The sequence below is a fragment of the Xiphophorus couchianus genome, chromosome 23 (genome assembly GCF_001444195.1).
Source record: "Xiphophorus couchianus chromosome 23, X_couchianus-1.0, whole genome shotgun sequence".
NCBI classification, from domain to species: Eukaryota; Metazoa; Chordata; class Actinopteri; order Cyprinodontiformes; family Poeciliidae; genus Xiphophorus; species Xiphophorus couchianus.
The window spans coordinates 21,890,723-21,914,111 of record NC_040250.1 but is presented as its reverse complement, the minus strand read 5'-3'; the positions used below and the strand labels follow the sequence as shown (position 1 = coordinate 21,914,111).

The following is a 23,389-nucleotide window of genomic DNA, read 5'->3' as shown; positions in this document are numbered from 1 at the left end:
AAAAGCTGAAATTACTCCGTAACAGTGGTATCCAAACCTTTTGCAACATGGTCCAGAATACCAACATTTAAAGTACTCATTATTCAGTATTATTTTTCTAACTTAAAATGCAAAAATAATTCTTTTGTCTTAATAAAAGGCAGACAGTTTCCTAACTTTTTAAGGTTTTTTTTTCAGTTTATTTGGTCTGGAAAGTGTTTTTAGTTTCTTCCAACCAAGAAAAGTGATTACTTAAAAAAAATTTTTTAAAAACTCTTCTCTTAACCACTTTTCACGACCTCTACCTGACCCTTGTTATTAGGGAAAAAGTCGCACCATTAAATTAAATGACTGCATGAATTCAATTTTCATCTCCAGCTTCCTGGCACACATCTAAAAATCTTTCGGTCAGTATATGAACTGGTGTTATCAAAGTGCCAGTTGTCACATGTAGCCCACTGCCAGTAGATGGCAGAACTTCCTGCAGCTCCTTCAGTGCTGCTGTCAGACTCTGTAGACTTACTGAACAGTTTCCATCTTGTCTTTAATCAGTTTTTTGTTTCCTTTGCCTTTGTAATCCCTCTGCACAGTTGAAGCTTTTTCGATAATCCCATTTACTATGTTAGGCGTGTATCAAATATTACTAATTGCTGCAACTGGATATAAATATGCATAGTCATTTGCCCTGTGTTTTTCAGTGTTGTTTTGTGGCACCAGATCCCTGAATGGTGTACGACCAAGTACCTACAGGTTGTATTTAAAATGATTTTCCCCCTAACTGACTTGTTCTGTTTTTATTTAGAATTGCATAGGATATTCTGCATGTCACATTAAAGGCCAACATACTGGGAAAAATTAATTGTCATGGTCTATAAACTTAGCATATTTCAATACACTTAAGATCTGCTGTCTGCAGTGAAACAGATTTATTCCTGCTCTAACTCTAAACTTACAGTCACTTTAATAGGCTTGGCCCTCCTTCCTCGCCTCCTTCCCTCAAGATTAGCCCTGATCGTTCCAAATCTAACCAGTAAGAATAGCTGAAAGCTGAAAGAATATGTATGACGTAGGCCTGGACAACGTGGCCGAAAAACGCGTTGTGATATATGCACTTCATATCAGCCGATATCAATAATGATTCATTAGTTTTTAAATATATGAAATACTGCCGAACTGGTGACATGATCTTTCCTGCTTTATTCACAATTTTCACTCCACGCCGTTGCTTTTTTTTTTTCTCCTATTTTTAAGCAGTTATGAGGGGAAACCTGGAACTGCTGCTGCGTGAGTTACTCAACAAGTTGTTGCTAGGCTACCAAAGAGTGAGTAAGTTAGTTGATGCCACAAACCTAGCTTAGCAAGAGGTTGAGCGACTGAAGTCTTTCGTCTGCCTGCATCTCAATTCTGAATATTCAGTGAATATTATACAGATTGTAGATACTACCTCAGGCGTAGTATTTACTGATATTGATCACGGGCTTATTGCGATACATATTATTATTGACTTATTGTCCAGCCCTACTACAACATAACAATAAGGCTGCAAGAAAAGCTTTAAAGCAGACATTTCGGTTCTGATTTTTAATACATACTCTGCTATAGTAGGCTATACGTTGAGAAAACAAATATGTTTATTTCGCACCTTGCGAGGCTTCAGGATCGCTCGGGGTTTGCTGTTCTCTCTCGAGGCCTCCAGCGTGACGTCCCGCTTGGTGTTCCGGTCGAACATTCGGAAGAAGTTGTTGTAGGAGCCCGTCATTATGACGCTGAAGGGGAAGGGGGGAAAAGCGAGGCGGGCATTACAAAGATGCATCCATGGATTTGTACAGACCCGTCTCTCTGACGATTGATTGAGACGTCTCACCTGTCCGATCCATTCCAGACACACTCAAACTTGTCGAAGATGCAGTCGTTCTCGTACAGAGAACAAAGTTTGCCCCGCAGGTAGTCGTGAACCTAAAAAACAAAGTTGGTAACTGCATTGATTTTCAGTAAAAAAAACAAAAACAAAAACAAAAAAACAACCCTAAGCTCCAGTGCCTTATGCTCTACTTTTAGTAATCCTCCAGGCCTGGTGACCCCTGCTAAGACGTTAGGCAGCAGGTGAAGCCAGAGTTAGAATCCCCTGATGGCCTTATCAATCATGACCTGCTGCAGGATTACTTTCCTACATCAGAGAGGGTGGATCTGACCCCAATGACCACACAGTGGGAGGTTTTACCCTTCGGCTCGCATCGGCACTAGCGCTACCCTCTAATGGATACTTGGTTCAATAAGCCCTTCTGGGGTAATCGCTGAAGATGACAAGGTTACAGCTCGGCAGACTGACAGTGAAACAGTATTACGTTGACTGATTAGCTTGAGATCAATACGATTTGATTTGATCTGGGCCAAGATGGAACTTTCTAACTTCCCCAGCTGAGATTAGTTTTTTTTTTCTTTTTCTTTTAGACCGACGATGGAGACAACGGATACATTACCTGGTAGGTTTCGAGTGGTTTGTTCTCCATCTGGAGGTCCCACACCTTGACAGTGAGGTAGTCCCTTGTCATCAGGTAGCGCCCGTTGTGGCTGAACTTTACGTCGGAGATGGATGAGATGATTTCTGAGAAAAAGGACCGCGTCGACGGATCCTCCGGCTCTTCGAAGTCTACGTAGGACGGAGAAGAAAAAAACAAAAAATGTTGTTACTGCAGAGAAACGCAGGGCTTTGGATCGCAGAAGGGTTGCAGCTGCATCTCTTTGCAGAATTACTCGGGGAGATAATGGCAGGTCAGCGCGGTGGGCAAATATTGGTTATGATTCATATTGACTCTGGCAGCTGCTGATCCATGTGAGGGCCAGCACACCGGGGATGAGAGCCAGGCATTCCATCGTTAGCTGTCAAGTCAATGCATCTCCCCACTCTTCCTTCCTCCCTCCCCACCCCACCTCATCTTCATTTCACTAAAAAAAAAAAAAAGCCCCCTCCGCCGTCAAGCCCGCTCTTCAGCTGAGGCCTGGAGGATCAGCCTGTGATGTGTCAGTGGGGAGTCTAACTAGCGCCGCAGCGTCAGAGATGAAAAAATGAAGGGGGATGAGGAAGGGATAAGAAAAACAAATCAATGTCAAAGTACCGGCCACATATGAGCCCCGTTGGATTTCTGTGTGCGTATATGTGCCGGTGGAAGGGGTGTTTGGGAATAAGTGGAAGCGTGTATGTATATATGCATCTGTGGGTGTGTGGGTGTGTGTGTGTGTTAGACCCTGCCCTCCCGCTCCAGGGGTGTATAATGGGGTCTCCTGGGAGTCAACAGGGGAGGGCAGAGGGTTTGTTTGGTCCCTCTTGCTCTGTCCTTGGGGCATTTGACAATCCCCTTCTAAATCCTCTAACCATCCCTCACCCATCCATCCATCCCGGCTGCAACGCTGATTGATACCAGAAGTCTCACGGATTTACGGGTTTGGAGGGAGATGCAGAATAATTCTGGGGCGCAGTCAAGCCTGTCTGCTCGCTTTATGAAATCGTACCTTCATACCCATTGATTTTATTCATTTATTTGAAACATTTTGTCACTTTTCAACCTCCAGCCTTATAGTATTATTATTATTGTGAGTTTATTTAATAGAAAAACAGCATTACAGTATTATTTGTGATGTGGAAGATAAAGAATAAAACATAATAGAATTTTAGTCTTCAAATCAAGATTATACGTTCAAACATGGCTTATAGTGTGACATTTTTTTATTATATTTGACTTTATTCTGCTGTTTCTTGTGTTTTATCCAGTTTTGTTCCTTTTGTTTAACTGATTTTTTTCTTTTTTTTTCTTATTTCACTGTAGAGCACTTTGGTTAACCTTATGGCTATCGTAATGGGCTATACAAACAAATGTATTATTACTATCAATTATTATTTATTTTTCAATCATGTTTCACAAATAAAAAAAAAAATGCTTTATTATTATGTCTCTATTATCCTGATACCGCAACAGAAATGCGAGTACAGCCCACCTGCATGCAAACTTTCAGGTCGGTGAAGGGAACCAGAGAAATACATACAACTCACGGTGACTTTGGAGGAGCAGCAGAAATATCCAGCTCAGGTGGGAGAACCAATCAGCAGCATAACCATTAGTAGAGTATTGTACAAATAAATAAATATTAAAAAAAACCCATAAGATGTCCTGCTGGTAGTTTGCCACAAGCCATTTAGGGAACGCAGAAAACACCTGGTCAGATAACCAAACTGAAAGTTTCTGACCTGTAAACAAAGCTCATGTTTTTCATGCATCACGCAGAAAGACTAAAGCTGATGGTGGGAGAGATAAGCGGAGCGAAGTACAGAGATAGCGTTGTGGTATTTAGCTTCTATGCTCCTCAGCTCTGGAACAATCCACCTGAAAACCTGAAAGATGTGCAGAAAGTCTTTGAATTCAGGACTTTTTGCCTGATCAGTAATTAGTTATTGAAGCATGAATCGGAGGATTTTAACTTGGATTCATATTTAAAATTGAACTTCTTTTAAAATTTGTAATGTTTGCCTTTTAATTTTCACATAATGCGTATATGTGTTTGACCTATTCAGCTGTGTCTTTAAACAAAAATGGAAAGGGTTTTGGCTGTCTTTCGTGAACATTAATATTTCCAACCTTACAACAAGGCCCTTCTTCTTCTTCTTCTTCTTCTTCTTCTCCTTCTCTATTTTGTCTCCCATCAAGTCTCCAAAAACCCTCCAGAACCTTTTTCTTTTCTCATAGCGGAGCCTCCGATGCTCATGTGATATTCAACAGGCCGCGTTAACACACAGTCCAGTGGATTCATCAATATGTCAGAGGAAACGAGTGACATTATCGAGCAACAAGGTGTGTCCATGAGGGACTAATGCAATTGCTCTTATGACATTGATTTCCCAGCGTAAATGTCAATGTATTCATTATTCATCTGAGCCAAGTGTTTGCATGTGATGTTAAGGCTTAGAGAAGGACGCCCATTGTTCGAGTCACGCTTGAAGATTTATTGATGGTTTATCAATTGTGCCATATTGATCATCTGTGTGTCACTTCTACATTAAAACAGACCGGTTCAGGGGGAAATGAATGCATCATTCTGTGCCGTATCAGGATTATTATTATTATTATTTTTTTATTTCAGCTTGATGTGAGCCATTTTATTCTTAGTCAAAATTAATTTTCCAGTTCTGTCAGGTAATAACGTAACCATTCATACAATTTATACACACTCTTGAGTGTACTTTTTTTTTTTTTAAGAAGAATTCAAGGTTATTTTAAAGTAAGGAATACACTAAATAGGACAAGATATATCCAGCTCTGGAATAAATTAAACCTCATGGTTAATCCACCAAATCTTCCTGGGTTAAAACATTAGTATTGTTGTTTCTAAATGAATGTAAACTTGTTTCCTTTACATTATCTGAGGTCTGAAAGCGCTGCATCTCTTTTGTTGTTTTGACCATTTCTCCTTTTCTGTAAATAAATGCAAAATTTTTGCTTGGAATTTCGGAGACATGCTGTCCGTATTTTGTAGAATAAAAGAACAATGTTCATTTTACTCAAACGTTTACTTATAAAAAGTAAAATTAGAGAAACTGATCATTTTAAGCGGCCTCTTAATTTTTATTTTCCAGAGCTGTATATATTGTTTGAAAATTACCAGCAGGTGGTAATCACAAACGTTCACAGGAGCTTGTTTGAGAACCTTTCAAAGCAACAATAAGAATGTAAAAAATGAAATACAGAAAGAAAAAAAAAGGTTTTAGGATTGGTCTGTCTGATGGTATGCAGGCTGTGTGCATCCTGTCAAAGAAAATCTATAAGAGATCTTAGATGCATTAGCCACACCTTGTCCTATTCTGCGACACCTAATGATTTTTTCCTTCTCATATACTCACATTTGCAGTGCTTGTCGCAGAGCGCCGCCTGCCTCATGTCACAGAGGCGTATGGAGCCCTTGCTGCTGCTGTAGGCGAAGGTGTGACACTGCTGGGGATGAAACTCGGCCGAGGTGATGACCTCTGTCAGCTCCTCCATGTTGGCTGGCTTGATGTCTACGATGTCTGAGAGACGCAGGCTTAAGGAAAGACGTCTGGAAAACGAGCACAGATCTTATCCGGAACACAATTTGTAGTATTTTTATAAAGTACAGGACTGAAAGCAGTTTGCCATATTCTCTGTCAAATTTCAAATAAGCTGTTTTATGCTTATTTCTAAAATGCTGCAGTGCATGGCTAATGCAGGCTTGATGCAAAAAAAAAAAAAAATCTTTAAAACGTGTAGATTGCAGGACGGACACAGGTGCTAGAAGGGAAGCATACATTTTTCTGTCTTTTTTTTTTTTTTTTTTACAAAAGGAATATGTAAAAAGTGTGCCTTTCACTTGTCTTTTTTTTCTGATGAAATAAAACTTTTTAATCTTCGTGCATCACTTCGTCTATGAAGAACTGGTTTAGATCTGGGTGCAAAAATTACCAGAAGACAAGTTCCAGATCTGATTAGTGGAATCGTGCATACAACAGCCCAAGTCCAAACTAATGACTTTTCATGACTGTGTCAGAAGTAAAAACTAGAGACGTCTTTTAGATTTTAAAGAGACAGGTCACATTATTGACATGCTCAATGACACAAACTCAACCTATAGCTATTCACACAAGTCCCAGAAAATAATGACTTTTATGTCCTGCTTTGTATTGCAAATAAATAAATAAATAAAATGACACTGAACAGTCAGATTTTAATCTTGCTGAATGTGGGTCTGCCTCTGTCTGAGAGCCTTTAGAGCCATATCAGTTCAAAACACAGCATAAAACCAATGTATGCAAAATCACGTTGCTTCATTCAATCCTAGGCAGACCCATCGCTACTTCAGTAACACAATGTGAAGCTCCACAGTGGCCGAAACCTTCCCTCCTATGTGCAAATTACATAGCAGAGTGCTTAAGTCTCCTTTCCAAACTGGTCAAAATCTTGTGGTACAGCTATTTAATTAGTCGCATGTAGTCCAGAAAACCTGAGCTCATCAGCATTCTAAAAATACTTACAATTATAGAACCTCATGTAGTAAAAACAGAACTCATGTTTTCATATTTGCGTAAAGTCCTAACGGTGTTTATTTGCGATGAAGCTTAGAGAAGGCCAGAGCGGATTTTCAAAGGATACTGAAGCTGCGGTCGGTGATCTCCAGGTTCCACAGGTTCACCCGGAGGTCATCGGTGGAGATGAAGGTCTGCAGGTCGGAGTTGACGGAGATGGAGTTGATATGGTACGTGTGGGCGTTGCTGAAGACACGCCTGGCTGTCGCCTCCACCATCAAATCCATTGGCTGCAGCACGGGAACCTGGGGGTGGAGGAAAAAAACAAACAAAAAAAACATCAAGAAAGGCAGAAAAAACTGCAAGAAAAAGAATCATCTTTGATGTGTGCGGTTAAATTCATGAATTATTCTGTTTGATTTCAACATTGTCTCCAAGAGACATCCTCAGATATGTATCTTTGTGAATGGATTAGCCTGTGCGCTGGAGACGACGATCTTACATTTATCCCACAAATGGTAAAGAGACAGAGGTGAGAAGTGAGCCGTTTGGAGTGCTGGCTCAGGCAGATTGTGACGCTGCACGGTAACTCAGTGATCACGCCTCAGTTTCTCAACACCTCCGAACTGCTGAAGAAGTCGGTCTTGCTCTCTGTTTCATGTGTTTGTGTCAGAGAAACTGGAGGAAAAGCAATGAAGGTGGCAAAAGAGAGAGAGAGCCTGAGGGCATCGCAAGGTCCTGCTGAGGAATGATAACCAAAGTCTACAGAATTAGGACCAAACATGCAAGTACAGCAACACACACACACACACGCCTACACCCTCCCCCCACACACATACACAGTGTGTACAGAGCTGCAAGGGCTTCAAAGATGCCCAGCAACCGGCCTGCACGCAGCCCCCCGTTGGCCAGATAAAACCCAGACAACGACAGCGAAGACGGGAGGGAGCCAGGAGAACAAATCGGCTGCTTCTTCCCCGATTGTTGTTTTTTTTTTGTCCGCTGCTGGCACTGATTAAAAGACACAGCAGCTCAGCAGGCCGCTGTATCTCCACGGGTGTCACTTCCCTTCCATGTCTTTCACTGGCTGCCCAGAGAGACGTGCGCCTCATTAACCCGGAACACGGGCCGTCAACGGTCCTCAACCTGCCTCGTCGTCTCGGCAGATTTCCTCCAAACAAAATATCCTGATTTAAATTAAAAAATACTCTCAAACACGTGTTTTATTTAAATGACATTTTATCAAAACGCCTCCATGTAGGGAAACGCCCTCCCTCTCCCTCAGCTTCCCGCTCCAGCCCGGATTTCAGTGTCCAAACAGGATTGCCACAGTCAAGCGGCCCGTCCTCCAGGCAGCTATGACGATCCCCCCGGCCAGCCAGACAAAGGAGGGACAGACATGCTAGACTCAGCACTAATCTGCAATGGCAGACAGGCCATAGTACAGCGTACACACAGTCAGCTTGTGTGAAAAGTGAAACTGGTCGGAGGAGCGATAAAAATAATCGAGAGGGCGATAGGTCGTTCTCACGTTCCACTGCCAACCGTAGCTTAAAACGACTCAAATCCAACAGGCCTTTTCACTTGTTAGAAGTGAAAGTGATAATCTGATATTATACAGATTAAAACATGACGCAAAACCAACGGTATTCCCACCTGACTCATAGCGTCAGTAACACTATCCCACCGGAACAGTACAATATGCAAGTGTCTGAATGATATCAGATGTTTTGGTACAGTGTGACTCACTGCGTAGTAAGTCAGGAAAAAAAACAGTGTCCTGTCGCTGCATTTAAATGCAAAATATGATGCATTCCTAATCCTAACCAAGTTGTGGTGAAGCTGAACTGAAATGTTCTGGTAATGTCCAGGAATAATGAAGCATGCCTCATGGATTATTTAACTGGAGATATATTTAGTGAGGTAAAGAAAACCTTGGGGACATCACTCAATGTACATGAACTCAAAGGTCTACAAGCGCTGCACTTATGAGAAGTCACTGTTTCTAACTAAAAGCTAAACCAACGTTCACTCTTGTACTTTCTACAAAGTTTAAGAGTTTTTTGTTTGACAAAAGCACACTTGTGAAGTCAGACACTGTCAATGTCTGATTCGCTGTCTCCTCTCTAATTCAGCCTGAGGAGGAGCTGTTCAGTGGCGCTCAAAGCTTTCGCAACCTCAGTGCATTCATTATCACCGTTACAAACGTTATCCTAATTATCTTAATGAGCTGTTTTGAATTCAGTTACATTTTCCTTTACATTACATATTTTAAAACTGTGACGGATGACAAAAAGGGGGTTTTGGTAACACTTTATTTGACGGCGTGTGCATAAAACCGACATGATGCTGACATAAACATAACATTTCACTTTTAATGGACGTCTGATGCAAGACTTAGTACAACTTTGTATTAAAAGTGTTATTATTTACCGAATGCCAACAGTAATGACAATGCATCATTATGCACACCTCTTCAATTAAAGGGTTACCAGGGTTTTTTTTTTTAAGTAGCAGTAAAATTATAGCTCATAATTTCTTGTGTCATCATTAAAATTTCCCTTAGAAGTAGAACATGGGGGATTGCTGCTTTCAAGCGTTTAGCTTGTACTTTCTTTTGTTCCAGTAAAGATTACACTGAGGATGTGATTGTTTGCCTTTAGTACAGAAGTTGATCAAATCTTCTATAGCATGGAAATATGTTCTGTATGATAATTACACAAGAGGGATTTTGGACAAACTCCTTCAGTCTTTGTTAAAGTTTCTTCTTTTTCTCTGAGTTGATATCATGTGTGTGAAATTTTACGTTGGCCGGACAACGCCGCTGCACAAAAAGCGACAGACTTCTGACGCGGCTGGGGCCCGGCAGCTTCCTGCGACCTCTCACCCGCAGCGTGGTGATGGTGGACGGGTCCCGGAACCGTCCGTCCTCATCCTTCAGGTTGTATCCTTCCGGTCGCTTGTCCCGTTCGCTTATCTTCCACAGCTTCACGGTCTTGTCTGGGGGTGGAAACAGCACAAAGAAATAAATAAACAAATAAAGACACAGGATACGTTCAGACTGAGCAACAACAGCAAATCTCCCCTCCAACTTGTTTGCAGGGAGGAGGAGAGCGGGTAGGGCAGCCAATCTGGCACGTAGCTGGGCAGCAGCCAGCGAAGATGATGAATGGCGGCTCTTGTGAGTGTGTGTGTACATTCTATCACCGATATCCATCTAGGAGTTGACTTCATTTCACTGCCACGCCATGATACACCCCCTCTGAGAAAGCCATCTGGGTGCTTTTCAATCTTACTTCACGTAAACACCAGTTACGTCTCATCTTCTCGGTCTACTGAAGTGGATGGCAGCACCAGTCAGGCTCTTTTTTTCCCCCTCTTTTAATTTCCACTGTGTACGTTGGTGTCAGAACATGGAGGCCATCGCCACAGGACCCTCCACCATCTGCTCCAGCCACCGCTAGAACTCCTGTAGCAGCCATGCATGAACCCCACAATCTGCAAGACGTCTCTGTGTTTCATGTCTGTATGAGCTAGTGAGCGTGTGTGCTTTCATTGGCAGGCGTGTGTGTGTGTGGATGTGTGTTTCTGCAGCAGCAGCCATGCATGAAGTCCTTAATTTTAAACTCTTCTGCTGGTGGCACCTACTCAGCCAAGCGCAGCAGCCTTGCAGATAACCAAAACAGGCATTTTCCGTTTGATACCAACATCTCAGTTTACACCAACTTTAAACGAATCCCGCAGAGTTAGCTTTTACATAAACATAATTTGACGAACGACTACAGAACGCCCTCGTAGACCACGCAGAGAGACTTGAACTGACCGTTGGTGGAGAGCAGGAAGTATGCTGCGTTCTGCTGAGGCAGCCATTTGATCTTGTTGATCTTCTCCTCGATCTCCAGACTCTTCAGGTAGTCGAACTCGGGCTCGTGACTCTGGAATGTGCTGTAAACATTGTACTCGCCTCGGCGATGGGGTTGCGTCTTACTCTGTGGAGGAAGGTGAAGAAGGATCGATTGACACAATGAAGCAAAACATTTGACCCGATATTTCAGAATCGGAGTGGATGTAGTCGTGTAATCACTCATGGAAAACAGGGCAAGCCTGGAAAAGCCTTTACTGTCCAACCATCACAGACAAAAATAATGCATGTTGACTTGAAATGGAGCTGATGACATTACGGATAATTTGAACTCTCCATAAATAATAAGTCCAATCATTAATTCAGAGTTTCTGAACCACCTTTCTCAACTTCCCACCCCAGAACCATCACTGCTGCAGGACCCGAAAGTCTTACTGTGTGGCCCCAAATCAGGCATTCATTCACTCACAGAACTAATTAAACTTTTGGAAGTGTCTGATTCCCTATCTCCCATTTTATAACTCAACTTATGCAGAATCTAGCCCTACAGTGCTAGGTGTTAAGGGGAACCCTCACTTCGGATTTGGAACTGAGCGACATCTAAAGAAGTCTGTTCGTTGGAGGAAAAACAAAATACTAGCGAGACATCACAAAGTGTTTGCACTGAAAATATTTATTACGACTGCTTCCTAGAGGGCAATCAGTGAAAAATGTTTTGATTTGGTTAGATAAAACTTGTCACTGGCTCTGTTTTTCCCTTTGTGAGTCTGGAAACTCAGCAGCTTTGAAGGGAAAAGAGTCGTCATGGGGGCCCGATGAGCCAATCAGATGCAGACTTGGAAAAATGCGTGGCCTCAGTCACTCAGCATGAAAAATGGATTCTTATTTCTTTGCTGGGATGGCTCAATGATAATAGCTACTACATCCTTTCACGCCTCTCTATTTCAGTGCATAGTGCATGTTTTGTGTTTACAAGGTTTTATGAACCAAGTTTTAGTGTAAAGCGGTCGGTACGATTTCGGAGATAAGTAATTTTTGGTTAATTAACCATTCTAAAAATTGTATTATTGCATTGAATACAAAAATGCAAACTGTAGTTTTCGGAGTTTCTAGAATGAGCAAAACATTATTCATATATGCGAAGAGGATGATGCGAACAAACAATGAAAAATATTCATTGTGCATAACTGTTCGTGATCAAGAGTCCATTTATGTGGGATAAAAGGTTGTTTCAGCTAAATCGAAAGAGTCGTTCTAGGTTGGGTTTTTTTAAGGAACTTGAAAATACTTAAAGTTAAGCAGTTCCTGTGTGTGAAAGTTTGGATTTGGTGTGTTCATGGTTACTACACACTCCACAAACTGAAAATGCTTTGTCATGGGAAACGGAGTGGTCAAATAGACAATTAAAGCTTAACGTAACTAATTGTGGTATTAGATTAAGCTACTCCTGCTATGCTACTAAATCTTTTTATTGCTTTTTTTATACTCTTTTCAATAAGTGTTAATAAGTTCAGAGATGGCTGCATCCCCTGACAAACAGCAAAGCGTTTCTTTTCATATTTGAACACCAAACCAAAAACAAACAATCCAGCTACGTTGTTATGAGTCTGTCAAACGCTTTCAGCAGAAAAGGGCAGCACAATTAGCATTGAATTGTTGGCATTTCCTACCTCCTGCTCCCTCTGGAAGACAACCACTCTTCCTCCTTTATCCCCGGTGGCCAACAGCTCCCCCGTTGAGTTAAACTCCACCGTTGAGATAATGTCAGCTGGAACACAGGAAGCAAAGCAGAGCGAGGGAGGAAATGTCAGTGTGGACAGGAGCAACCACACATGCAGAAAGAGAGAGAGAGAGAGAAAAAAGGCCTACAGGGGAGATCTAGAAGAGGGATTTCTAGAATACATTTCAGGAGAAAATTGGGAGAAGGGGATTCTTGTGACCAACCCACAAAGGACTATTTAGCACAGAAACCCAGTTTGGTGGAAAATAGGTTAGGAGAAACTAGTGCGTGAGTCACCGCTTGACAATTCAGGCTCTTGTCTGGCTAAACTGCAACAATCTGTGTCATTTTTTTTTCAACTGTAGTCCTGCTTTTTGCTCTTTCCTTGTCGCTACAACTTACTGGGACTCCACACTGTCCAGTAGCTGATCCAAGCCTGTTTCAGATCCCTGTGTGCTTTTGCATACCTGCGGTTTCCCCCAAAAAGTAAATAACAGACACCTTACCCTTGAGGTAACGTCTCCTCTCCTCCTCGCTGACATACAGCTGCCTGGATTTAGGCAGAGGCTAATGGTGACTGTAATTATTACCCAGCCCCAGGCTAAAAAGGCAGAGCATTGTGTCTGTCTCTCTCTGAAATACACACACTGAGCCCCCCCCCCCCCCCCCCCCCACACACACACACACACTACTGTCAAGGTAGCCCTTCGGTTTAGCAGTAACAATAATATTAGACGGAAAATGAGAGCGTTTGTTGTTTCGCACCCCCTCCCCGCGCCCTCTGTGGACCTGCTGCTGGTGGAGCGCCGAGTGCAGAGAGAGAGAGAAAGAGAGGGGGGATGTTTCCATGGCAACCCTTTCCATCACTAGCGGCGGAGTGTACGCGAGTGTGTCTGTGCCAATAGCTCTCAGACTTAGTTGCTGATGCTAGCTGTAATTCAGCAGACACACAGAGAAAGAGGAGAGTGCTGCAATGGAGTGAAAAAGCTGCCTGCATGTCTGGGGGAGTGAGGGCGACTCACTGCAGCACACGGCTTCAGACAATAGAGTCCCTGTAGTCAGGCTCATCTCTGCATGCATGCCGAAAAGGACGGGAAGTGTCTGGGCTTTTGCGCCGATGCGTGAGCGTACGAGCCCTCCTCGTTTCCGTTAATTGGTAGAGAGAGACATTCGCAGACGAGGCCAGAGGGATCCTCATGATCCTGTGTTGATAATGCCATGAGGAGGAGGCTGCTGCTGAGCATATTTGATTAGAGATGCTACTGAGCCTTTTACACAGCAGACAAATTCTGACCTAATTACAAACTGGGTTAAAATCAAAGGGAAAAAAAATGTATTGTCACATCATGTAATCTTGACTGTTTTAGACAACAATTCTCAATGCCACCAAACTAATTCACAATATTGATTATCACAGTTTTAAAACTACAATGATTTTTCTTGCTATAGTAGCCATTTTTAGTTAAAATATTCCCCAAAAAATATTGCCATATTGATCTTGATAGAGTCACACATAATAAAATCTGATATGAGTTAGTAAGCAAGGCTATCTGCTCAGGTGGCACCTGTAGTCAGCAGCTTTACAGACATAGAGCTTGTCGTAGCAAAATACTGAAAGAGACCACAGAAACGATTGAAGCATACGCGCTTTCAACCAGCATGTTAGACAAACAAAAGTAGATTTTTTTGCAGGTGCTTTGTTTACGTAACAAGAATTAGCAATGAATTAATTTTTTTTCAGATTTTCCTTTGAAAGTTTTCTGTATATAAATTGAAGTCATGATGTTTTTACTCCAGATTATTACACCATGAGTGTAATAATTTCAATAATCTCAAATACACCCATGCACACTCTTGGCATTTCAATAGACAAAAGTGATGTGGTTGAAGTTTACACACCGTGGCTGTTTGTGTTTTTAGTGGCTGGAAATATTTCCAAATGGCCACATTAATGTGCAGGATACACGTGGAAAGCTGCTTCCAGTTTGCTGGCCTGCAGTGTGCAGCAATATGTGGGGCAATGCTGAGTCAATCCATCCTTTAAGCAGCATATGAAAACTCTGGCCATCAGGAGACATTCTCTGGTATTTTACTAAAGGGATTTTAAGCTGTAGGAACTTATGGGGGGGAGGGTTTCTCTTTTTGAAACCATAACCTCTCAAATCACTTTTCCTCCCAAGAAAAAAAGAGGCATTTTTTTAAATTAATGCATATTTCAGTATAGTTCTACTGTACATACTGCTATATTTTTTGTTTTCCTTGATCTCGCTTAACTGTCTCTCCTCTTGCTCATCATCATCACATTAACCCACTGAGAGGAAACAGTAACTGATGGATGCCATTTAACCGGTTTACACACGGGTACGTCCTTCAATCATTTCCCTGGCAGCGAGGCAGAAACTCACGGCAGCGTTATAGATAGATGAGTTTGTCTGCATGCAAATGACTCCACATGAGGGAAATTAATCTATCCAGCCTGAGACACTGATGGAATTTGGTTTAAATTGGCAGAAATTGAATTTTCTTCTTGGGAAACACAAGGATTGCAGTCGGGATCGTAGAGAAAGACTTCCCCTTCAGCAGGGCCGGCGGGATCGAGATGGACAGGAGAAATCAGCGTCCAGGAGGTTCAGTTGATCAAATGTGTACTTACACACTGTCTCTATCTCTCTTACACATCCACACACACACCCACACACACACACACGCACGGCTGTATCAGCAGACCATAACCAGATGAAGCCCATAAATCCTGTGGCTAGCCAGGTCTAACAAAGACAGGTCAGCGCTTCTTGATGTTGCAGAGGGGATGCTTGGGATAGCGCACATCCGTCAACAGTAATAATGCAGACAAGGCTTGTCGGCCTTCTGCTGTAATGCGTGTACGTACAACCGAATTAAAAAAAAGAAAGAAAGAAAGAAAAAAATCCATCATGGAGCAGATTTCTTTTTGTTTCTGCTCGCCAATCCAATCCGCCTCCCTTCAGCGTGTAATACTGATGGCCAGCGATCCGACCAGCGGGGTGGAAACATAGATATGCATTGATTCTGGAATAAAAACAATGCAGGAGGATCCAGAAACATATTGAATGTATTTTATAGACGCCTGGGCACAGCGGATCAGGCGTAACAGGAAGGATCCGGTGAAATTAACCACAGGGCCGTTCCCTTTAGATAGCTTGATAACCCTGAGGACTAAAACTGGAGTGACCCTGTTAACCTCAGAACGGGTAATCCTGACTTGGTGGAAAAGCAATTACAAAAAAAAAGCAAAAAAACAAACAGAGATTCAATATGTCGACATTGGAAGGTTGTATAAGACATACAACCCAATCCCCCCCCGCCCCCCACAAATACATGGAAATCTAGCTGCGTAAGCTGCGTGCTGTAATTCAAGATAGAAGGGTAGAGACGTGAGCAACGTGGTGACGTGCTAAAGCTTTGTTAGCATTAGGAAACATGGAGAGGAGAGGATTATATCACTTGTGTTGAGCTGCCTGCGTCAAAGGATAAGACCGGGTGGATAATTCTGGTCTGTTCTCGCACTCTCTTTCCACCTGCTGGCATTGTTCCACCACTGATCATCCATGAAATGAACCACACTCGCTCTTTTCTTCCAGCAACATGCGAACCTCGTGATTTCTGTTCATGTTAGGACATAAAGACCTTTATTCTGCAGGACTACGGCAGCTGATAATGGCTGCGTTTTTACACCAGCGACAATGGAGATCAATCAGAATTTTGAATAAAGCCCGATGCCTTACCGACCTGGTGCCCAGACATATGATTAGGGCTTTATTAGACGCGCACAAAGCGGCAGAGCACAATGCAGCTCCCTTCATCTGAAGAGCATGACTCTCTTTGTAGAGATCTGGGGAGAACAAGCTAATTAACCTGGTTTCTCCAGGATCAGCCCTTTGAGACCGATGCTTGGTGTGTGAACGCCGTGCCTTTTTCCCCCCTGCATGTTTATGTGCGAGGAAGCTTTTGTGCTTGTATCTTTGAGCAAAACCAAGTGATTTTTACTTTTATTTCCCAATCCTATAACACTCTAGGGAGTAAAAAAAAAAAAAAATAGTCGAAATGGCCAAGACGTGTTTCAGCTCCTCTTCTCACACTTCATTAACACGTCGCCGTGGCACACATCTGACGTGTGACAAAACAACGGACAAGACTGAGCAGAGAAAGTGGTGCCAAGAGTGAAATTGGTTCAGCTTGACTGCTGAATACCGTGAGGCATCATTTGAAATGCTTTTTTATTTGGTATTCTGTCAGAAATTGAAAACAGAGACGAGATTGAGGGTGGGGGCGAGGGGGATGGTAGAGATCCGAGGGTGTGTGGAAATGGGATCAACCACCAAAACAAGAGCAGCTACTCTCTCTTTTTTCCCCCCTGGTTGCCTTGTTGCAATCTCTTTCATCTTGCTGTTGTGAATCCATGATTCAGACGTCTGCAGCACAGATTGAAACACTGTTTTTATTATTATTATTTTATTTATTATTAGTAGTATTTTGTTTGGTGACCTTTTCACCAAAACACAATGGGGAGAGATGCAGGAATTAGCTATCAAAACTTACAAATGCATCCCGTCACAAACTCCTGAAAGGTCAAACAACGCCGAGCCTCCAGGCCAACTGTGCGGGGAAACGACTCGAGCACACGGCATCAACCGCTAGCTGTGCAGGAAGCCGTATCACAGAGGAGAAAATGGGGCATTTTTGTCATCATGCTACAGTTGCAACACGACGGGCACTCTTTAATAAATTCTCATTAAAATTTCATAGCGCCCCTGACTTAATAAGAAGCTAATCAGGGCATGAAAGCAGCTGCTGAAGAAAGAGTCCGACTCGCCCCTCCCCATCCCACTCTGCCCCTAACTTCACAGCTTGCCATTGAGCCCCCATCACCTCGCAACGTTAACCCTCACGCACACACGTATGAGCGGTGTCCTCCTCACACTGCGAAGCCGAGAAGGCAGGGCTCTGCGGCTTGAGTGTTTCTTAGTGAATAATGGATGGGACCTAAGGGTATGGTGGGCTAAGTCTTTTCATGCCGCGCGGTCCTAAAGTGTGGCCCCGGGCCGTTTGCGTTGGCACGGGCAACCGGGACCCGCTCGGCTCTCATCGGAGGCGGCAATAAAGGTTGTGAGAATACTGCATCAGTATTCTCGGGGCTGAAGAGGTCACGCGCGGGCTTGTACAAGCATCGCGTCAAAGGGATGCAAAACAGCAAAATCTGAGAGAAAGAGATGGAAGGTGGAGGAAAGAGGGGGTGGAAGGGAAGGGATCACGTGTCCCCACCGACAGATCTTTAGGTCATTGTTCCGGTGACTAAATTGTAAAGGATCAGAAATCAATATCAGAGCAGACATTACGTAAGGTCTTGCCTCACAGCGGGGTAGCTATTTACATTTTTGAACACACCGTGTTGCTATTTGACAACTTTATCCATTATATGAAGAGGGGGTATATTAGCTAGAGTGAGTATCTCTCTGAAAGTCTTCAGTTTGCATAAACACAGATTAGTTTTCAATAAAGGGTGAAGCTAATGTCTAGCCACAGCAATTCCAAAACGAAGGCAGATTTTTTTAAACTACCAATGTGTAAGGATTTAGAAAATACTGAGCTGTGTTGACCAATTTCCAGTCTCTGGTTTTTGTGCTGCTTTGACCTGCTCTGCCAGCTTGGAAATTCTGAGTTTATTCAATTTTGAACTTTTCTCTGTAATAAAAATGTTTAAACTACCATTTTCAATTCCAATGAGCTATAGACAACACAGATTCCTGTCTTAACTTTCAGTTTTCTAAAATGCTGCCAGTATTTCCAAATCCAGCATCTCTTGTCTGTGTCTGTGCACACAGTCTTGGCAAATAAAGTTGATTTTGATTCTATGACAAATAGAGGTTGAAAACTCAAGAGGATAAAAAAAATCCTGGCAGCGACTGAAATCGGGTCCAAGCTGTCTGTTGCCAATTTCACTATTTGCTCCAGAAGAGGGGATTAATTATCATCCTGTGGCACGCAGGTATAAAACAGGCAGATTTGCAAAAGCATGAAATGGCAAAGGAGCAAACTGACCAACAGCTGCTAAAAATGCCAACATGCCTCTTTAGAAAAAAAGACCTTTCTGTACCCGTTGTACTTCCTCTGTTTTGTTCACCAATCACTTTACTAGTATTGGAAGTAGCTAACTTTGAGTCTTCTCATTCATTAAAAACTTTCACGGTGAAGAGTGTTCTGAGGAGTGCGATCTGGAGGCACTTCGGTATGGCGCGGTTAAGGAAGAGAGATATTGATTTTCAGTTTGCAGGGGGTGGACACGATGAAGATCATCTGATTCTGGTCATCGGCTGATTTCTAGATGCGTCATTCAATTAAAAAACTCTAGATCCAAGCTAGCCTGGACATCATCTTCCTCTGTCTGGGCTTTCTCCCACTGAGCTCGAGTTCTCCGGTGGAGTTTCAACCAGAGAAATGAGTGAACAGAAGGAGAAGTTGTGAACGATGACCTGTAATTTGCCTGTACTTTGGCGATAGCTGGGGAGAAAGTGAAGGAAGCCGTTGAGTCCACGTTGAAATATTGAATCAACATTAACAAGCATCTCGTTTGGCTTCACAGTGGGGGGATGGTTGTTTACACCACAGGCAACTTCCGGTAAGCTTCATAGAGTCGAAATGGGCGTTACACGTCATGAACAAACATTAGCGATTGTGTCAAAATTAAAACTCTAGCTGAGGCCACATGTCCAGCAAGCAATCCCTTCTCAGTAACAGTGAGTCCAGACCCTTTGAATGAAGCAAAACATAGAGCAAGGAGCTGGTTTTTACCAGGCCACGTTCAAGTCATAGCTGTTTTTTTCTTCACCTTGCAAGAAAAGTTATTCTGTTTATCCAAGCTGCAGACATTCAGAGAGTGACCTACAGAAAGGAAAGTATTGACCAGAAGCCCTTCCTAAAAAATCATTAGCTATCCTTCTTGACTTGATTCTGTACCTAGCTCAGGGTGGCCGACCCGTATTAGTAACCACCAATGGATCCGCTGAGGCGTGGGATTGGTGCTAGACAAGGGTCGGCATGAGTGATATCATTAAAACGTGACATCATTAAAGTGTCCTGCTGTCATGGACTAAGATAGCCTGAGGGTAAACCCGAGAGGCTCTCACCACCCAGTGTGTTTGTGTGAGTGTGTGTGGTCTGAAGAGAACGGACCTGAACGGAACATGTGCACTTTGGTGAATTTACGAGCTCAGCCAGTGGACCCGACACTGGCCTGTGTGGTGATCTTTGGCTCTCAGACTGACTTCATGGCACTTAAAAGACGCATACACACAGACGCAGGTGCAGACACACTTGTCCATGATGCATGACGTCTGACAATCAGTCATAAATAGCAGCCGTAAAAGACAAAAATGACAAAAGTAGATGTGCAAAAGGCACAGATGGGCTTCAGACTAGGCAGACCTTTTCTTCAAGAAGACTCATTTTACAATCTGTGCAACCCTCGTCTCTGTTCCCTTTATCTAATGCATGCACGACACACGCTGAAAAAGAGCGAGACGGAGCGAAGAAGAAGATTCCCCTCCCGTTTTTCTTCCCAGCTCAGACATAAAACAAAGATATCCATCACTCCCACCCCCACTTCGCCTTCTCTCGCTGTGAAGCAGCAACTGTGTTTAGCAGTAACAGGGAATCATCTAATAAGTGCCAAATCTGAGCAAATGATGGGGCTCCCCCCATACATTTGGAAGAAGCGGAGGGAGGTGGGGGGAAACATCTGAGAAGGGGAGATGTTTTGCCTTTTTTACGCTCTGACTTTGTCCACCTTCTGGCCTGCAGTGGCACCTGTAACCTGAGCTCAGGGGCCGAGGCAAGTGAAGAAGAAGAAGCTGCGGTGGCTCTGACCCACCCTGCAGCAAAACACATCCTTAGAAATTCATCTTTCCTGTAAGATTTAGGCCTGTAGGTCATTTGCATAAAGATCCTGATGCATGGCTTCTTTAGGGCTGGTAACATTTTGCATCAAAACAGGTTTCCAGTATGTTGCTTTTCTGGACCTCATGGGAAATTGGCTTTAAAATGGGCCTGATAGCAAATAATGATCCGAAACAGACCACATATATATTCACAGTACGTGTTCTGACACGTTAATTTTTGAGGTATTTCAGGATCACTTAAAGATGGTATGATGGCATATTGCCAGCTAAAATCATGTCACCCCAAATCCTCATGTTTTATAACTATTTTGAAAATGAAAGAATTTGTGAAAACATCGAGCAGCACTGACATTTGTGGAAAGGAGCTTTCTGCAAATGTATTGATGTACATGAATCCATGTACACTAATACCATATGTGTATATTTCTACATGAGAGAGCAAGGCATTGGTCCGTGTTTCAATGTGTTACCTTCACATAATTAGGACTCTTTCCATGTAACCAATCTCAACAAGTGAATGAGGAAAGTCCACTTTTTCCCCCGTATTATTTAAACAGCATCACATCCAGATTAGAGGAGCAGCAGTACAGGATGACTTAATCCCCTGTTGCCCAAGATGTCCTAATTCCTCTGGTCATTCTAAAATAGCAGGTGTGACTGGAAGCCACCTCCTCATGTCCAGTTGCAACACAGGCGAGATGGATCTTTATACAACTAGAATTTTACATTCATTTCTCCACCTCGGTTTAAACCGCCGTGGAGTAAAGTGTCTAAATAAGTTCCTTATGCGTGGATTTTCATGTCGCTACAATGGATTTTTATTTTTAGACTTTTCCCTCCCCCAGCATGAAATCGGTCCATTATATATATATATAAAAAAGAAAATACCTTCGGTTGCATAGTTGTGGTCGCGAAGGAAGCTGTTGTTAATTTTCCGGGTGTCACTCTCCTCCTCCATTGATGAATCGGCTGGTTCGAGATCCTAATAGCGGCAGACCTGCTCCCATCCTGCCCGGTACCGTCAGCAGGCGGGCCGAGGGACCAGCGGGGGGCCTGTCATCGTTTCTCCGGATCCCCGGTATACAATCGACACGCACGGATCGAGATCAAATACTACCTGGGATGACGAGAGGGGACGTATGGGATATGTGAGGCTGGTCCTGTCCGCGCCGTATCAATCCAGAGAAGAGAGATCGTGTCGGTGCCAGTTGAAGGTTTTTTATTTTTTTATTTTGGGGGGGGGGGGGGTTACAGCCTAATTCGTATTACTGCGCATTTGGTCTTCTGGTTCAAGTATCCAAAAAAGAAAAAAATGTGCTAAAATAGTAGATAGTCACCAGATAACATGCGGAGGTGGTAGAGAGAGAGAAAAAAATGAGAGCAATGTTGCGTCTTCTGCAAGCTTGAACCCGCAGCGGCAGCTCCGTAAATCTCTTCTGAAGGATTTGAGTTTAGGCTAGATTTCCCTCCTCCCTGTGCCAGCGGGGCGGGTGGGATTATGCGTCAACAAGCTCGCTCCGGTACCTCGGCTTTTCCATGCCAGACTGTCCAGAGTTGCATCCCAGATCACGCAGGGTTCCCACCCCCACCAACCAACAAACACCCTCTGCCTCCCTCTCCACACCTCCCGGCTGCCTCTCCTTCTTCTCGCTGTCATTCATTCATCGGAGCGGACCTGCGCGCAGCTCAGCTGACTCACTGTGGGGTTTTAGCGTAGAGATGGACTGGAGCTGCTGCTGCTACTGCTGCGCTTCAGTAGAGCAGGGGCCCCTCCCTGCTGCCTGCCTGGCTCTTTAAATAAAAAAATAAAAACCCACCAGCAGCCGCCACCGTCCGAGAAAGACTTTAAAAACACTTCCACTGGCTGCCCGATGATAACCCCCACATCCCGCTGCTGCTTCAGTTCTGAACTGATGGAGGGGGGGACATCAGCATTTCCCTGGCCCCCACATCCCGCTGCTGCTGCTGTTACTGTAGAGGAATGTTTCACTGTTCCTGATTGAGCAGTGAAACAATCAGGGAGGGATGCAAGTTTTGCAAACATAAAAACGGATTTTTCTCTTCGGCACAAATCCACCTGGGTCAGGTTGGATAGATAACATCTGTTGACGTCAGTTTAGAGCACTGCAGTGTTTGGGTCTGGACTTTGACTATGTCATTTTGAATGTTAAAGGGGCGGTGTTATGCATTTTCCAGGCACATGGTGCAATTTTATAACACAATCAGGTAATTTTGTAACCTTCAGTTATAAAAAAATATATAGTGTGTAGCTATATCAAACATAAGTTAAAAGAAATGTGATGATACAATTTAACATTTTGTCTCAAGCTCTGGCTCTTTCTGACACGTCGCCTTCAGCACATCACCACAACAGTTTCTGCACGTTTTTCTTTTTTTCCAGTTTTGCACTGAGAAGTCGTTCCTATGACAATGAGCTCAGCAGCACCGCAGTTTCACCAAGTGTCTGCTAATTGCTGCTGACGCTAGTCTGAAGGAGTCGAGTGGGGGAATATCGGGGGAGAGATGCTCTGTGAGGTGGAAGTTTAGAGGAGGAGCTTTGTAGAAATATAGTGAGACCAAGTGTTCAAGCAACCAGAATGGTTGCCATGGGAGATTTAAGGATTTCTCAAACATGCATGAATGAGTCAAAACAACACTCAGGGTATGTTTTTGTTGAAGGAATAACATTCAAACATGATAAAAAGCTCAAACAGTTGATTTTACATAATACTACCCCTTTAGGATATGTTTGAGGGCCTGTTGGATAATAAACTTCTGCCTAAATCTCTTTTGAAGCCTGTAACAGGCTTTTATTCAGTGTGGCCCTGCAAACCAATCTTGGCCAACATTCCTGCCCCTGATGAAAG

General features: G+C 43.2%; 1 protein-coding gene across 3 annotated transcripts in view; it reads right to left on the bottom strand.

Annotated features, from left to right (window-relative positions):
- Nucleotides 1-23,389, bottom strand: part of LOC114139040 (serine/threonine-protein phosphatase 2A 55 kDa regulatory subunit B beta isoform) — a 55,705-nt gene that overhangs the window by 2,916 nt on the left and 29,400 nt on the right. For 2 of the 3 annotated variants that reach the window (XR_003594371.1, XM_028008656.1), the window contains exons 2-9: nt 12,539-12,636; nt 10,830-10,995; nt 9,894-10,006; nt 7,134-7,311; nt 5,870-6,034; nt 2,460-2,629; nt 1,844-1,935; nt 1,622-1,745 (exon numbers count right to left, since the gene is read on the bottom strand). Coding sequence is in view for 2 of the 3 variants with exons in the window: in XM_028008656.1 (XP_027864457.1) it covers nt 1,622-1,745; nt 1,844-1,935; nt 2,460-2,629; nt 5,870-6,034; nt 7,134-7,311; nt 9,894-10,006; nt 10,830-10,995; nt 12,539-12,636 (1,106 nt within the window). In the remaining variant the exon portion in view is untranslated. Of the gene's footprint in view, nt 1-1,621; nt 1,746-1,843; nt 1,936-2,459; nt 2,630-5,869; nt 6,035-7,133; nt 7,312-9,893; nt 10,007-10,829; nt 10,996-12,538; nt 12,637-21,410; nt 22,279-23,389 lie in introns of those variants that run through there. The other variant, XM_028008657.1, reaches the window with a different exon arrangement.